The 17,029-nt window shown below is 34.6% G+C and overlaps 2 protein-coding genes across 6 annotated transcripts in view; one reads left to right on the plus strand and one right to left on the minus strand.

The window, feature by feature from the left end:
• Positions 1–3,472, plus strand: part of LOC142358637 (uncharacterized) — a 66,545-nt gene extending 63,073 nt beyond the window's left edge. For all 5 annotated transcript variants that reach the window (XM_075410097.1, XM_075410095.1, XM_075410099.1 and 2 more), the window contains exon 11: positions 2,771–3,472. In XM_075410097.1, coding sequence (XP_075266212.1) covers positions 2,771–2,974 — 204 coding nt within the window. In that variant the 3' untranslated portion in view covers positions 2,975–3,472. The remainder of the gene's footprint in view (positions 1–2,770) is intronic.
• Positions 1–13,364, minus strand: part of LOC142358644 (equilibrative nucleoside transporter 3-like) — a 502,369-nt gene extending 489,005 nt beyond the window's left edge. Inside the window, exon 1 of the mRNA XM_075410107.1 lies at positions 13,334–13,364. The gene's annotated coding sequence lies outside the window, so the exon portion shown is untranslated. The remainder of the gene's footprint in view (positions 1–13,333) is intronic.
• Positions 13,365–17,029: the final 3,665 nt, after the last annotated feature.

Below are 17,029 nucleotides of genomic sequence, written 5' to 3' on the forward strand. Positions count from 1 at the left end.
AATTGACAAGCTGCTACTATTATGGAGAATAATGACAACTTCGAGTAATTTATTTAAGCAAAATGTACTTTTTGCTGCGTAATGTTATTTTCAGTTTTGTATTGCCATGTATTTTGTTTTTATTGTTAATGCCTGGAGAGTTTAATACAATATTATTGGCCTCAAAGGGGTGAAAAACGGGTATATGAATTGTTCAGTTTTCAGTTTCAATAATGACATTTTTTAAACTGCATTTGAATGAAGCTGCGAATCCTGTTTTGCTCGAACGTTTTGACTTCTCGAGTGACTTCAATCACGTATGACTTCCTGATTATTATGACTCACAATTTGATGGAGTTAAAATGAAGTGGTCGAAGTTAGCGACAATTAAATTCGAATGTAAAGCGCGCCAAAATTTGACTCCGTTTGTTCACTTCATATATTACCCTTTATCTCCTAAAGGTTCAACAAGATTATCTGAAGCCACTGGTCAAACATAATACCCCACTACCCTACGCTGAAACAAGCTAGAAGAAAACTGGGCCACATCAGTCGTTCGGAAGCCGTTCATCCGACTTTAGTGGGGTGTTTTATGGTTTTTTTTCTCAGCATTCCAGAAAGTGGCCAAAACTCTGAAAGTTGCGTTTGAAGCATTCTAAGTGCACTTTAAGGAGGGTTGTTTAGTTAATCGAAAAATTTGGACTCGATTGTAGACTGACTTGGTTCAAAATGCGCATTCTGGCATATCATGCTTAGATTACGTGACTCTGATAGAAATGACTGAGAATTGGGTATAATAATTGATTCTAAACAAAATTTTCATATACAACTCAACAAAGTCCTATCAAATATGGCCACAGCGATTAGATCCATATACCTTTTACGTTATCAGTTACCTCTGAAAGCACGATTGATGCTATTCAAATCCCTAGTCCTTTCTCATTTAACATTCAGTGCTCTATTTTTTCAGAACTTGAAGTTCTCTGCAATGCAGCGAATTAATCGACAAATCAATTGGGGAATTAAAGTTTGCTATATGAGAAAAAAGTTTGAGAGATCTACAGATCTCTTAGTCAAATCTGACATTTTGCCTGCAGAACTTTTAATAAGCCAGATGAGTGTTTCAAAACTTAGGAATGATATTTCATTATTGAAATCAGACGGCACTGAGTTTTTTTTCTAAGTGGTAATGTCTTAGTAGGAAAAAACAACAGAACTGAACAGCTAATTCTCTTAAGGTCGAGCAGTCGATCATTACAAAAAAGAAGCATCCAAAAATGGAATAAACTTCCGCGTGAAGTCCGGTCTATCAGATCACGCTCAAAGTTTAAACGCATGTTAAAATAAAACAGCATCTGCTCCAACAATTCAAACTTGTACCGTTGGAAAGGAACGTTGGTGGCTTCAAAAGTTATTTTTACCTTTAAAAAACGGAACCACTAATTTTGATTTTTAACATTGTACTAATTATGTTTATATAATTTTAAACTTGTAATATTTAACCCCTGGGTTATATTTTCAATTTGTTTAAACAAAAAAAAAGAGAACTACTGGTTATTGAGCGCGGCGTAGTGGTTTGAGATGTTCATTCAGAATGTCAGTCATTTCTGCGGAGTCAAGTAACTTGCTGATTTTCCTAATTCATTAAATTTTCTCGAACAAAATTTGAAGCAATTACTGTAGACATGTCTTTTTTATGCAAAGTTTTTGCTTGAGCATTTTCTTCTACGGAATTCTTTCGATTTCACTTCTCGGGCGCGACTTTTTTACGCTTGGATTTTCTTTTTCTGAGTGATTTCAATTCAGAGCATTCAAGAAATTAGATCTGTTGCCAAATAAAAGCCATTGTGTGAGATGACAGAGCATAGCCCGTGTAGCCTGTTAACTCCTTACTTAGACATCTTTTTATGGAATCTTAGTTAATCGCAAAGTTATAATCAGTATAAATCATGAAAGGTCAAATTTATTTCGACAGCCCACATAATCGGGTTTTCAGTGCTGCAGTATAATCCGCATGGCCAGCCTGATCTTGTAGTTTGGTAGTTAATTTCAGTCTCCCCGCGCATTGGGTGAGAAGGTAATTGTCTTTTGGGTGCTGTGCACGACTCACATCCTTGAAGTCGGGGGTTGGAACCCCTCCCAAGAGTCAGAAGTTTTTGCATCATAAAAATTTCTGTAGCCTATGCCCCTCGTAAATTGGTTCCCTCGCCAGTCGCTCGAGAGCAATTCTTCCGACGTTAGTTTGTTTTCCAGTTGCTATTCTTTTCGAATATAAAACTTGGAAAATAAATTAGGCACATGATTAGTTAAGTACGGATAACTCAATCCATAGAATCTCAAAATCCTTAGTTTTTTTTCATAATTATGAATAAAACCTATTTAAATCCTGCTACTTTCTTCAAATCGAAGTTCCCTTACTGCTCTATGGCATGTTAATATTAACTTTCAATACTATAATCATACCAAAATGGCGATTAATTACAGGTTTATTATGTTGCAATGATTCCAGTTGACATAATTGTGGCATTGATTCTTGTCGATTAGGAAAGCAGACAACAGTTTTGTTTTTCTCGGTGAATGTTTGTTTTAATTCAAAAAATATGAAATTGGAGGCCGTGTTAAGTGGTTTTAACATTGTTTGTTCAATCATTCAGTGCGCCCTAGACATTAAATGAGTTTTACAGGAAATTGGGAATTAGAGTCTGTTGGTATCAGAGGATAGTCTCTGGTCTTGATTCATGCTCTAGAGGCAAGAGTAAACATTTAACCGAAAGTGATTTTGTTGTTTCAGGTTCGCAATTTGAGTTCGTGCATTAAAGCGGCAGTGGACTTCGTGTCACCAGAGAGAGTGAAGTACTGTCTACGGACGACAGAAGAGTACCGAAACTTGTCAGACAGACACGCAAACCACGAGGACAAGTTACAAATCAAGTCCGTCTTGTACCATGCTGTCAAAGACTGTCTATCAGTGCTCAAAAACACACCCACTTCATAATCAGAATTCTCATCAATTATCAACAAAAACAGACAAGTAACCAGATCAAAGTCATTATAATAATACGATGGCTCACCTAACGAAAACCAATTCCAATAACTGTCAACATTCAACGTGCACAAACAAGCTATCAACGATGAACGGACGATTTAAAAAGTTTAAAACCTAGAATTATACGCAATTTCAAAATTTGGTCAATTTAGGGTTGAGCGGAAGCGATGTTATTAACTGAAGGAGTCACTGTATAGTATATAAATTTAGTAGAAATTATTAGTTTGCTAATTTGAATGATTTGTTTTCTCAATGGTTCGATCTTTTATTTCAATAATCAATTATGTTTAGTGGACGTCCTTATTGATTATGAAATTTTGAGCGTACATATTGTTTTTGTATTTCAATTGATTAAGTTCTTCCGTCTCTCGAAAATTTGCCTAGAATATTATATATAAATGGCATATTATTATGATTGAAGAAACATAACAAAAGTTTATAAACTGAGTTTTCTCATCTGCTGAGTCAGAGCACATATGAAAACGAGGAAAATAACACCAGGCTCAATTTTTTTATCTTGCGGATTAAAACACTAGATCAAGTAAGACTTTATGTTGACGAATCAACAAAAAATATATATTCTCTCGTTGAGTGTGATGCTTACTGCTGCAGATTTATGCGGCAAAAGTTTCGCTGAACTGTCAAACGAATGATATTAGTTCGATGAACTTTTTCAGTATAAAGCGTCAAAATCAAATGAAGTTCAAAAAAAACAACCCTTAAGTCTCAAAAATGGTTCTCAACAAGTCATTTGACCCTTTAAACACATCGATGGTGTTTGCACATGGTTTTTGACTTGTCATATCGGCAAAACTGGGATCAAAACTGGGATAAATTTCTGAAACTTGCTATTTTGAATTCGAAGCTGAAAATATGATAAGCTGAAAATGATTTATCAAAATTTAAACTTTCAAAACAACGTGTACAGGCAGTTTCATGTACACAACAGGAAAACAAAAAAAAGAATCTGACCAAAAAAATAATGAGCATTCTATAAGCTTCTAAATTTTGATTGGGCAGCCTATCACTGAAGAACAAAAAGCGCAAATATCTCAAAATTCCCAAAACTTTAATTAGGTGGTTCGTCTTCTACTTAACAGTATAACTCCGGTACTTAGCTCTCGGCGGTTGACAAGTATCGATGGTAAAACACTTAAAGTAAAACCAATTACAACAATTCGATAAACATAGCTAACTTGCTCTTTAATCTTCAACAAAACAATAGCGGAAGTTCAACTAAAACAGTTGGAACTATGCCTCAACTAATAACCGACTGATGCACCATGGTCACACGAAAAACAACGGGCTTCTTTGTGAGCAATCCGGCAAACTCAATTCCTCTGGCATAATACCGCAGCAAAACTTGAGAACTATCAAAGGTGCCTCTCACTCTTTAATATGGTCAAACAGTTCTCCAGGCAATTAGTTATTAATGCGCTCATAGTTAGTAATTTCTGCGCTGCACTTGTAATGTACGCCGCTTTTATACTGAGACGAGCAAACAAGTTGTTCGCTGAAACAATACAACCGTCATATTAGCCAGTTGTTCAGAATCGTCTAAATCCTAATGGTTGGTTGGCAGAATGCCAAAAATAATGATGCCGTAATAACCTGGCTAGTTGAATGCCAATACTCACTTAGTAAAAATCAAGGTGGTGGAATTTCTCGGGCAAAATAATGATTAGTCGAACCAAAAGTATTTCCGGGGCTTTGCTTACCCATGGCAATTTTGGAGGGTACGGGGCGTTTCATGCCTAATCAGGCATAGCACAGGGCTTACATACACACTATTATCAAAGGCGCTCAAAAAAATTCAAAAACAGTGATTTCGGTTTTTAACCCAATATCACTTTAGCTGACCAGTCGGTAAATCTGTTACTACCAATTCCTGTTTACAAGGTGCTTAGGGGTCCCTTGGGGTGTTGGTGAGTCCCACTTGGTGCATACACACCGGCATCGCGAAATCGGGGGATGTACACATTTTCAGTCCAAAGTTATAGAAATTTTGATTATGATGAAATATTGTAATTTTGCAAAAATTCGTTTTTAGAGTTCATGCTAGCGAGTACCAACAGCTTCTAGGTTGCAACAATCTACCCGAAGGCCAGCAGTGTGCGCTGCGGTGCAATCAATTCTCGTTTAGTTCATGCTAACTAGTTCAATCCTTCGTAGAATATCCGGGACTCCAATGAGGTGGTGGGTAAAAGTTTTAACTAATTTTTTTGCGCTGCGTTTCTCGTTACATGCAATCATGCGCCGCTCAAATATTTCACACCTAAAATATCAATTACTCTGGTTTGAGCTCATCGGTTAAATTTCTACACCTTCAAACAAATTCGCGAATTAAAAAGACAAGGATGCTCATTAATGTGCGTTCGCTCATGATGTTCCGTCTCGAGCTCATTTACACTTTTGACTTAATTGTCAACATAATGAAAACATAATAAAATAGATGTTTGAGTTTAAAAAACGTTTAAAAACCTAAGTACTTATTGAATTACATAATGCCATGCCTCATTACAGCGCTGACGAGATCTTTCATTGAAAAAACTAAGAAAAAAAAACAAACAACAAAAGACCCAAAAACAAAAATTTCACAGCAAAAACTAAGTATCTGATTTTGAACGCAACTAGTAACAACGCCAAAATGCAATCGTATAAAACATTAACTGCAAAAATTTAATTTGTCTATACCATACATCAGATAGCAATTTTCCTTAATGAGATTAGGCAACAAAGTCGACAGAAGGAAATAGTAAGGCGAAATTGGAATATCAATCAACTTTTTTTAAACCAATTAATTTCTATAGTCTTAAAAATCATTAGCTTTTAACAAAATAATTCTTAATAAATTTACTAAACATTCTTTATGAAACTAATAGGAGCTGTTGTTGGTAAGATTAAGCCGTAGGAACGGACTACAGAAGCAGAAAAACTCAAAAAATTAAACAATTTGCGAAAACAAATTATTGAAGCCATTAAAATCATTAGATCCTATCTGAATACTGTGTATTATTCCTTCCATTTTCATTCATACTGATGCAACTAAAATTATACTGAAAGATTAAATAAGTGAATTTGGGCCACAGTTGAAAATCATTCGGATCTGTTATTACGCGAATGTGCTAAAAGAAGAGAAAAAGAAACACAAGTACACCACTAAAACTTTTAATTAAAATCATATTATCCATAAACAAAACATCAGTTACGACATGATATCACTGGACAATTAAATTTTTGTAATACAAAAAATTGAAATAGACTTCTCAATGATGAGAATAAAATACGAATTGACGAAAAAAAAACAACAAAAACAGAAAAGTTTAAAAAATCATTGAAAATGTATAATATCATAAACTTTGAGACTATTCTATAAAAATTGACTGCCTCGGGTAACATCAATCCTGGAATACTCAATTACAAGCTTTTGAGACCGGTCAGCATTCTACGCCTACTTAAAGATTAATAAAATAGTCAAAAACCGCTAATTCAAAAAAAATTGAGAGAAAAGAGTCAGAGCCATTAAAAATAACTTTTCGGTAATGACTTTTCTATCATCGATTAATGTTTTAACAACATGGGATTCTTTTTTTCAATATAACTGCAAAATATCAATAAATATGACATTAAAACCACGAAGTTTCTGAGAAAACCGGTAGTATCAACGCCATTAAACTCAATTGATTTCAGCAATAAAAGCGCTCAATTGGAGCATAAGAGTTATTCCTCGATGGGACGAAAAGAATGACTGTCATTGCAATGTCATCGATACGATAAGGCATTACAATAAGTCATTGACTAAGAAAACAATAACAAATACAGGCAAAAACCAAAAATTCAGTGGAAAAGTGCAAGAAAGTGTCGAAGCCATTTAAACCATAAGCTTTTCTCTGAAAACTTTATCTATGATCCACTGAAAATCTTCCCTGAACCAACGGGAACTATCCAAATTAGAATAATTTGATAAAATTTCCAAAGGATTCAAAAACACGAAAATATCCAAAAAGTTTAGAATTGTTTTTGAAATATTGTGGCATCAAAGTCGTAAAACCAATAGTTAGAGGATAAAACCGCTAAACATACTAGTTTTGGTTGCAGTAAAAAGGAAAGGGATCCTGTCAGTACTGAGACTGACTTACAGTTTACAAAAATAAGTTTATGATCGGTTAATGTTTAAAAAAAATTCGAAAAATTATAACTAAGTCTTAAAAAGTCATTAGCTGTCCAATCAAAGCACTGAATAGCTTCACTAATGCTCATTGCGAAACCCATCGCACTCTTAGTCAACGATTCTATGCCATAGAACTCCAGAAAATCAATAAAACCTCAAAAACAAAATCAAAACTTCATTAAAATATTTTTTTCGCGTACTCAGCAACGATCTTCCGGCATATAAAATTGAACCTCTCTCTTCCATGAGAATAAAACATGAAAGGTCAAAAAAAAGTTACGTTAGATCAAAGAAAGAACAATTAGTTTTTAACTGATTCTTTTATTGCACAAGCCATTCCAATTTATAATAGTCTGCCTTCTAATATTAGACTAAAAACAACATCGAAAGCTTCCTTAAAAAAAACTGAAAGAAGATTTTTGGAAAGAATTTTTGAAGGACCCAAAAGTAACTGATATAAAAGATGACATTGAGAGCATTAGATTTTAATTTTATTTTTAATCTTCATGAAGTACATATAAAATTGTGAGAACATTTCATGCTCGCATTTTAGGCCATTTTTTAATAATGTAAGGTCAAATTTTTGGTTAAGTAATTTAGTTAAGTGATTTTGTAATTTTACATAATGTTATATTCTTAATTTTACATTGCCTCTTTTACCATTTGCTTTTTATACTTATGTGTAGCAGAGGAAATTAACAATATTCTTTTTTCTTTAAAAAAAATTGCAAAAGCTCAGAGTCGAAGCCATAAAAAACATGTGCGATTCCTTGAAAACGTGTTTCGTGTTCCTTAGGCGTCACTTTACTGTTTATCAAGTTTATCATTAACCAAACATTGATAAGAAAAGGGACCAGTCTCTAGGTGACCTAAAAAAGTATGAAGTTTTCTAAAAAAATTACAGCTCAAATAAAATTCGAATTTTTTTTTAGTAAACTGCCCTATGAGACCAGAACTAGTCTTTTTATCACCTTTTGTGTATTAGGAATACGAAATTGATTCCTCGATAACTCCTCGAAAAATACGAAATTCAAAAAAATCTTTTTAATTTCAAACTCTAGGCTGGACGATCTTTTTGATGATACCACTCAGATTTCTCTACGATGAATACATCGATCGGCCAAAATTGACTGAACAAAAAAACCCATTTGAGTATATAGTTCCTTCCCCCACAAGTGGAGTCGGAACAAATACAACAAACGTCTGGATTTGTGGAAACGATTGAAAAGTTTATTATTTCGATTGAAAATTTCAGTTTGATAAAAAAAAATCTGCCCATTCAATAATTTTTCTGCAGAAAATCAAAAGTACTTCTTGAGGAAATAAGCCTATTAATTCTGAGCACATTCATAAATATGTCAAGATATCGATTAATAAACATTTGCAAGCCGGATAATTACACGTCAACAGATCTTCTGCCAAAACTATGGAGTCAAAAGAAAGAAAGAAAGAATTTATTTCTTTGATCAAGTACCAAATAAGTAACAGCAAGTACAAAAATAAACGTAAATATTGACTCGTACAAACATGATCAAAGTGGACAGGCAACGGGGTATTTAAACCCACACGCCCTGCCCTTAGAGACTCTGTAAACTAGGCAGTGGGACTATTTCAACAAAGAAGTTCCTATGATAACAAAAACAAAAATGAAGAAATGGAAAAAAATTTTAAAAATTTTAAAACATTTTTGCTACATTCGACAAAAATCAACAGCAGCCTAATTAAAGCTCAAAACTCGTTAAACCTATTGGAGGCATAAATCAGGCCTCCAAAATTTTTCGGTTTAAGAAATTGTTTATTAAGTTTTTCAGAAGCAATTTTAGCCGGAAAAATTCAAAATTTTTTGAAAAATTGCGATAACTCGGAAACCAGAAGGAATTGAGAGCTCATATTTTTTCACAGAAATCCCATCCCCAAAGCAGATGTCTGATAGCATTTATCCAAGGCCTCTTTTTTTAGGAATTTTCTAGAAACATTATTCAAAGATGTATTTCACTAAATCATCGTTATTAACGAAATGGACTTCAAAAAAAATCAAAAACTTATAAAATATTTTTGCTACAGTCGTCACAATTTAACAGCAGCCTAATCAAAACCCGTTAAACCTACTGGAGGCATAAAATAGGCCTCCAAAATTTTTCGGTTTAAAAAAAATTTTTTTTCCTAAGTTTTTCAGAAGCAATTTTAGCGGGGAAAATTTAAAAATTTTGAAAAAACTGCGATAACTCGGAAACTAGAAAGAATTGAGAGCTCATTTTTTTTCACAGAAATCCCATCCCCAAAGCAGATGTCCGATAGCATTTATCCAAGGGGTCGTTTTCCTTAGAATTTCCTAGAAAAATTATTCAAAGATGTATTTCACTATATCATCATTATTAACCAAAAATGTTTCCTTAAAATTATGATAAAAACTTTTTATAACATTTTCATTTGATCCAATAATATTGTAGGGAAGAACATCGGCTTTACTCAATGTATTAAAGAGCTTCGAAGCTCTGAATTTAACTGATCGTTTTTCAACCAATCGCTTACAAGACGGTTCCATTAGTAATGTTTTTGATGCACTTCGCGTAGGTCTCGATGGCGAAAACGAGAACAAAGAATTAAGGTAACTTTCACGATGTAATCCACTTAATGACTTCAAAACTAGCTTTAATAACTCGTATATATGAAGCTGGTAGATGTTAAGTAATTTATTTTTAACAAAGATGTCATTAGCACTGTCTGATTTTTTTCTGAAATAAATGACTCTAAGTATTTTTTTTTGTAAATTGTAAATGGGCAACAGGTTGCTATAGCTGCTGCACCCATAAACTAGTATGCCATATTGGATAATAGAACTTACGTTCGTTTTATAATAATCAATAAGCTGGTTACGCGGGGCATAATGCCTAAGTTTTGAAATAATACCACATTGTTTAGAGAGTCTCGATTTCAGCACCGATAAATGAGAGACAAAGGAAAATTTGAAGTCAACTAAAATGCCGAGATATTTACATACGGGCTCAATGGAAATGTACTTGTTATCAATATCAAACCTATTTTCGCTTGACTTCAAATTCAAATGAATGGTCTTATTAATATTCAAACAAAGTTTATTAGCATCCAGCCAGTGTTTAACATCATCAATTTCTCTTTGCACTTCCTCGCAGGACTTATTAAGAAACGTAAGATTTGTATCATCTGCAAAAAGGAGGACTTGAGCATGTTTACAATGAAGTGGTAGGTCATTTATGTAGATAAGAAAAAGCAGGGGGCCTAGTATAGACCCTTGCGGTACTCCATGTTGTACTTTCAACCATTGCGAGGAAATACAATTGACTTCTACTCTCTGCATTCGGCTCCCGAGATAAGATTTGAACCAACACAAAACATTACCTCTTATTCCATATCTTTCTAATTTATGAAGTAAAATTGTGTGATCAAGTGTATCAAACGCCTTCCGTAGATCCAAAAAAAAGCAGCTTATGTTCTTAACATTCCAGTTTTCCCTTATTTTCTCCGTTAACTCAACTAAAGCATCGATGGTACTATGCCTATTTCGGAAGCCGAATTGACAGGGTGAGAGGAGCCCGAATCGCTCAAAAAAGTTGTATAACCTTGTATACATAGCACGTTCAAAAATTTTACTCCATACATTTAAAAGTGAAATAGGGCGGTAGTTATTTTCTTCTAACTTACTGCCTTCTTTGTGTAGAGGAAGTATCTTTGCGTTCTTGAGCGATTCGGGGAAAAAGCCATGAGAGAAGGAACAATTAATAATGTGTGTCATGAAGCGAACCGTAACAGGGGCTGATAATTTAATTATTACATTACTTAAGCCATCATCACCAGATGATGCTTTGTGAGCCAAGCTATCAATGAGCTCCTCAACTTCAAACGTTGAGACCGGGTATAAATATAAAGACTTGTCATTGTCTGGAATGGGACTAGGAGGCACGTTATTGATCGACTGACGAATATTATTAGGTACATTGACAAAATATTGATTGAACTTTTCTGCCACGTCACCGAGAGAGGGTAACTGGTTCGCTTCATAACAAGAGGATAGAATAGGAATATTTTTTGAGTGCGTACTTCTGCCACTCATTTCTTTAAGTAAATGATAAGTTTCCTTGAATCACCAATGCAAGACTTAAACTTATCTGCATAAAAAGATTTTTTTGATTTTTTGTATGCGTTTTCGAAATTTTTACGCTGAATTTTGAAATTCGCCAGATAATCTTGATTATTGGGGTTACTTTTCCATTTTCTATGAGCTTTGTTACGCTTGGTTTTAAGATTTTTCAAGGAATTTGTCAACCATTTAGATTTGTTATTTGATTTGATTTCCTTTTCATTTTGCATTGGGGCAAACTTATCAAAGACCTTAATAAAACTCGAGTTAAAGATTTCAAAAGCAATGCTTGGATCACGACTACTTAATATTTCAACTTCCCTGACACTCAGGTGTTCTTGGAGTTCATGCAGGAAGAGCTGTCTCCGAGATTCATCGTGAATAAATTTTGTATTTAGAAATTTACACTGAGTGTCAGTCTGATCGAGGTCGTTGACCAACCAACTAGCTAGAATAGGATAATGATCTGCGATGTTTTGATGAAACAGGATATTTGATTTAAATGAAGGAATATTTTGATAGATGAAATGATCTAAGCAGGTTGATGAATGATCAGTCTCTCTAGTTGGACGATCCGAACTATCGAACAGACTGAAGCCGTTTGCATTTATAATATCGACGTAGTTACTGCTTATCAAATTCTGAGATTTTGTATCGATGTTAAAATCCCCGCATATTATAAAAGGCATTGTGGCAGAATTATTACCTTGCAGATATTCATCAAGTAACTCAATGAACTGGTTTTTGTTAGTTCTAGGTTTACTGTAAACCACCAAAGTTTTAAATGTGTATGATTGGCTGTTGATTTCAACACATATTGCCTCCTCGAATGGAGTTTGCAAGGTTTTATGTATCGTCGCACTCTCATGGACTTGAATCATCACCCCTCCGCCATACTTGTTACGATTTTTCACTTCAATGTTCGAGTGTCCAGGCAAGCGAAAATTAGAAGTATCATCATCATCATCTAAGTGTGTCTCTGTAAGGCATATGACTTTGGGAAGTGATTCAAGTCCATATATAAAAGATTCCAATTCCAGCAGTTTGTTCCTGATTGAGCGGATGTTTAAATGCAAAATAGATATTATCTGGGTGGGTTTAGATGTAGAGGGTTTATCACGGGACGGTAGGGGTTTATGGAGGGGTTCAAGAGACTTGTGAGTTATTGTTTGGGGGAAAAACACCATTGAAACAGGCAAAAACGTCAGAGAGGGGGTAGTTGAGCACTGAGCCAACTTCATACAACCCGAAAATTTTATAAACTCTAGTGTCGTTGTTCCACATGTAGTGCAGTACGCCTTCACGCACCCAGGCACTTTTGATGCGGTTGTCAGTTTTCATAACATTCAAGAAGTTCAATCTGGGTCTGGTGATATCCTCGACCACACTTATATATTTCATATCGTCCACCTCTGCTAGCTTCTTTTTCTTCTTCAGAAGGTCCAGTTTTGCCACCCTTCTATTGAACTTCACAATGATAGGATTGCGTTTTCCAGGCAGGCGATGAGCAATTGAAATGTCTGAGGCCTCAACAACTGATTCGACTCGATCAATGACTTCCAGGACTTTGTCAATAGTCTCAGTGTACTCTTCACGTGTTTTGCCCTCGTCCATTTTCAGATTGAAAATTTTTACATTATCTCGCCTGTTGTACGACTCGTGCACATCACTTTCCGACAGTGTTTTCAAGTAGCATCTATTTTCGAGGTCGACCATTTCTGTTTTGACTTGTTGTTTAAAAGTCGCCAGGGAATCTTGGACAGCACGTGTGATTGATGCTTCAAGTTGCTGTTGCATTTGAGCCATGATGTCGGGAATGGCATTTCTAATGGCATTTTGAATAATAGCTTCTAGGTTGGCGTCGGGGTTTTCGGTTAAAGGACTCAATTCCGTACAGCCTCGCTTGGGCCCTTTTGCAACCGGAGTTCTTCCCAGATAGCTCAAAGGAGGAGGGATAGTTTGATACGCTTGGCTGTGGCTGTTTTGGTGTCCATTTGTCATCATCATTGCCAATATGAAACTATTTAATAAGTTTATCACAACAATTAGGCTAATACACTGCCGTTTCTCAGAGAACTTCCGTTTATACATGTAAAACTGATAAAAAAAGTGCAACTCGGAAACTAAAATTTGATTATTTTTCCCAACCAACAGATTGCATGCTTGAAAGAGGTAAAAACTATTTTTGTAAAAGCTATTTGGAGAATGGCTGTAACTTGTTATCAAATAGGCTTTGATATCTCGAGAACGTTGATCACATGAACCAAAGTATCTTGAATCAATTTACATTTTTACGTCAATATCAATTTTTACGTCTTTAGATTAGCGATGTATTATGAGCAAAGAAAAAGCGCATTTTTTGGCGTTCACTTCTGTACTGCAAAGTGCATTGGTTAATATCCAATCCATCGCTAGAATTGAATTCTGTAATCAAAATGACGCCCCTTTAGAGCAGTCAAAATTGATCCCAAAGTTTTCCCCAAACCAATCTTCTTCACACTTGAATTCATGCAGAACATTAGTTCCAATGAGTTAAGTTCTCATCACTATTGGCATATCCTTAGGATTTCTATTCAATTAGACCAAACCAAAAAAGTCGTATTACAACAATGACTACTAGAGACTGTGTTGTTATAGTTTGAGTTTGTTGTTTTTGTATCTGTCAACCAAATCAAAATTTGAACATTGATTCTGATACAAACGAATATAATCAGGGATGCTAAATACTGAAGATGGGTTCCTTTCCTGTAGTGACGTCGTTCGGGGTGCAATTTATCGATCAGGTGATCAAATCTTTAAGGACGAATCTCAAAACCTTTATCTGAGATTTTACCCCATTCTTAAGCCTTCAAATTGGCCTTGCAATTGTTGCCGCAGTAATTTTCACATGCCCAGAACGAAACATTAATTTCCCTAGAACTTTGAAATATTTCTTCCGTCGTGTAAGTAAAACTGACAAGGAATTGCTTGTCGCATTTAAGGCAAGTTGTCACAGTGAAAACGCCTGACAAAAGATTTAGATCTAAATTTATTGTCCAAATTTCCCCTTCAAAATTTTTCTTCAGGTCTTTAGGTCACATGGTTACCTGCGCAATGATCAGTATTCTTTACTGGCAATCTCCTCTCTCGAGTAAAGTTTGCAAATGCCTTGGTAGTATTGGTCACTGTTGCTTCAAATTCAATCTCAGTTCTACTACTTGTTTGCTTTTTAAACCATAGTTTCTATTAGGTCTCTACTTCCTACAAATTCAAACGGAGTAGGAAACAGAAGCTTAATTGGAACCTTTTTTTGATTTAAAAAAGTCTTAAATTCGAATTTAGCGGAAATATTCACCAAAAAAACTCGGATAAAACAAATTGACGAGCTTTCTCTATCCTTAACCGTATAACCAAAATCATAGTTTTTAAAACATTAAGTTTTAGCAAAATTGTTGAAAATTCATCAGAAATTAGGAAAATGTGAATAAAAACAACGGAATTCACTCTACATTTCTCAAAAGTTTAAACCTCGATAACACCCTGCAAAAAAAAACGAAAACCAAAAAAATCTTTTTAACTCCATATTCTGCACTGGACGAGCTTCCTAATGGTACCAGCCAACTCTCTACGATGAAGATATCGATCGGCCCAAATTGTCTGACCAAAAAAAAACCCATTTGATAGTTCCTCCCCCAACAAGTGGGTAGGAACAACAACCTGAACGAACAAGTTTCAGTGAAAAGGTCAGTGAAAGCAAAGTGAAACGAAGAAAAAAATTAATTAGGAACTCTAGAAAATACAAAACTTTAAATCGAAGATAGATCGTTTTAAGGTCTTCAGCAAAACTTTTGTAGCCAAAATACACAAATTGAAACAGTTGCACTTTCACAACCACTTTCCACCATTTTGGACCAGGGAGAGGGAGAGGGAGAGAGAGAGAGAGAGAGAGAGAGAGAGAGAGAGAGGAGATAGCGGCAAAAATGTAACTTTTAATCAGAAATTCTGACAAAAAAGTATAAGAAAGAAAATTGGCACAAAATTGTTGGTAATCCAATACTAAGTGGCTAAACCATTATTTTGCTGCTAGAGAGCAAAACATGTGGCTTTGAGAGATATTCACGAGCCACTCAGGTCCAAATACAAACGAGAAGGCAAAAGCGCTCAAATAATTTGTATATTGCATTAAAAATTCATTTTTTTTAATCTGAAGAGTTCAAAATCATTTTCTCGCCAAGGGCTGCTAAATAATTAAAGGTAGGCCAACAGACCTGCTTGAGATATATTTTGACAATTTGCCAAATTTATTGGCAGTAATATTAACGAAAACACCAGTGTGGCTATAATCTACATATAAAATCATTTACAAGATTTGGAGAATCATAATAGGCAAATTAAGCTAAAAAAAATACGAAATAACCAAAATTTAAAAAGAAATGGGAAAATGTGGAAAATTCACAGCATTTTTCTGTTAAAATTTAAGTCGCCAATTACCAAAACACATAGCTCAAACAATGTATACCTCAACATGTTTTCAACATGAACTATGGCGGATCAGAGGTAAGAAAAATTACTGATTTTTTTTAAAAAAAAACAGTTTTGTGGCAATGTTGGGGTAAGTGAGTCTGTTAATGTGAAAGGGGTGGGGGTGATAAATTTTGCTTCTACAATCTAAATTCTACATTCTGGAGCTTTCATATGTTACCACATATGTTACTTTTCTAGAATTCGTAAAAGTTTTTGATTTTGGAGAAAAGATTAAAGCCTATAATACCTTTCTCCCAAGTAATGGAATTAAAACCGTAACATTAAACGTGAAAAAATTAAACGGAATTAAATAGAATTAAAAGAAAAACCTTAAAAGCGGAACACCTAAACCAGTAATTGCTAGGTTTACCCGTAGAGTGACCAAAATTGAGCTCTTAACGCAAAAGAAAAACCTACAAGGAAATTCTCTTCTAGCGAGCGTAAGGATATATAAAGATGCTACAAAAGCTCGCGTAAATTTCACGAACTTGCTAAGAAACGATGAACGGATAAACAAAGCTTGGATCAGAGAGGGGACATAATTTTTTGTAAGATAATGAGTTCATAGAAAAAATACATGGCCTTTATGAAGGAGCTGAATTGATACAAAACAGTTATGAAACGGTTATAAAGTGCTTTGAAACAAAACTGACCAACAAAACAAACCCGGCATACGAAAGTGAAAATAGACGTGAAAATTTGCATAACGAAAGTCCCGAGCAACAGAACTTGAATTTTAAGAACAGAAATCAAAACCACAAAAAACAAAGTACAAAATTACTACCCATGGATGCAATTTTACCAAGATTCCTCGATTCCTGCCATATTTTAAATATTCCTCAAATAAACGTACGGTCTCTCAAAAAGCATTTTTCAGACCTATAGGCTTTAATTTTAAGTCTTGAAACTAAACCAGATATTCTATGCCTGAGTGAAACATGGTTAAATGAAAATGACTAACCGTCAGTTTATTTTATACCTGGCTTTAATAACTGGGCAATTTCACGAGTCTGATTCATTGTAACAATACCTTGAACATTGAGAAAAATTTCTAATCCTTTTAATGAAGCGTTGTACTTAAATCTAGAGATGCAAAGTTTCAACATCAAACTCATGGCTTTATATAACCATCCACGATACAACAAAATGACCTTCAAAGAAAACCTTGATAAATTTTTTAAAAATGAAAACCCGAATACCGCAAAAAAATATA

This window comes from Convolutriloba macropyga, chromosome 2, assembly GCF_964194025.1.
Source record: "Convolutriloba macropyga chromosome 2, txConMacr16.3, whole genome shotgun sequence".
Lineage (NCBI taxonomy): Eukaryota > Metazoa > Xenacoelomorpha > Acoela > Convolutidae > Convolutriloba > Convolutriloba macropyga.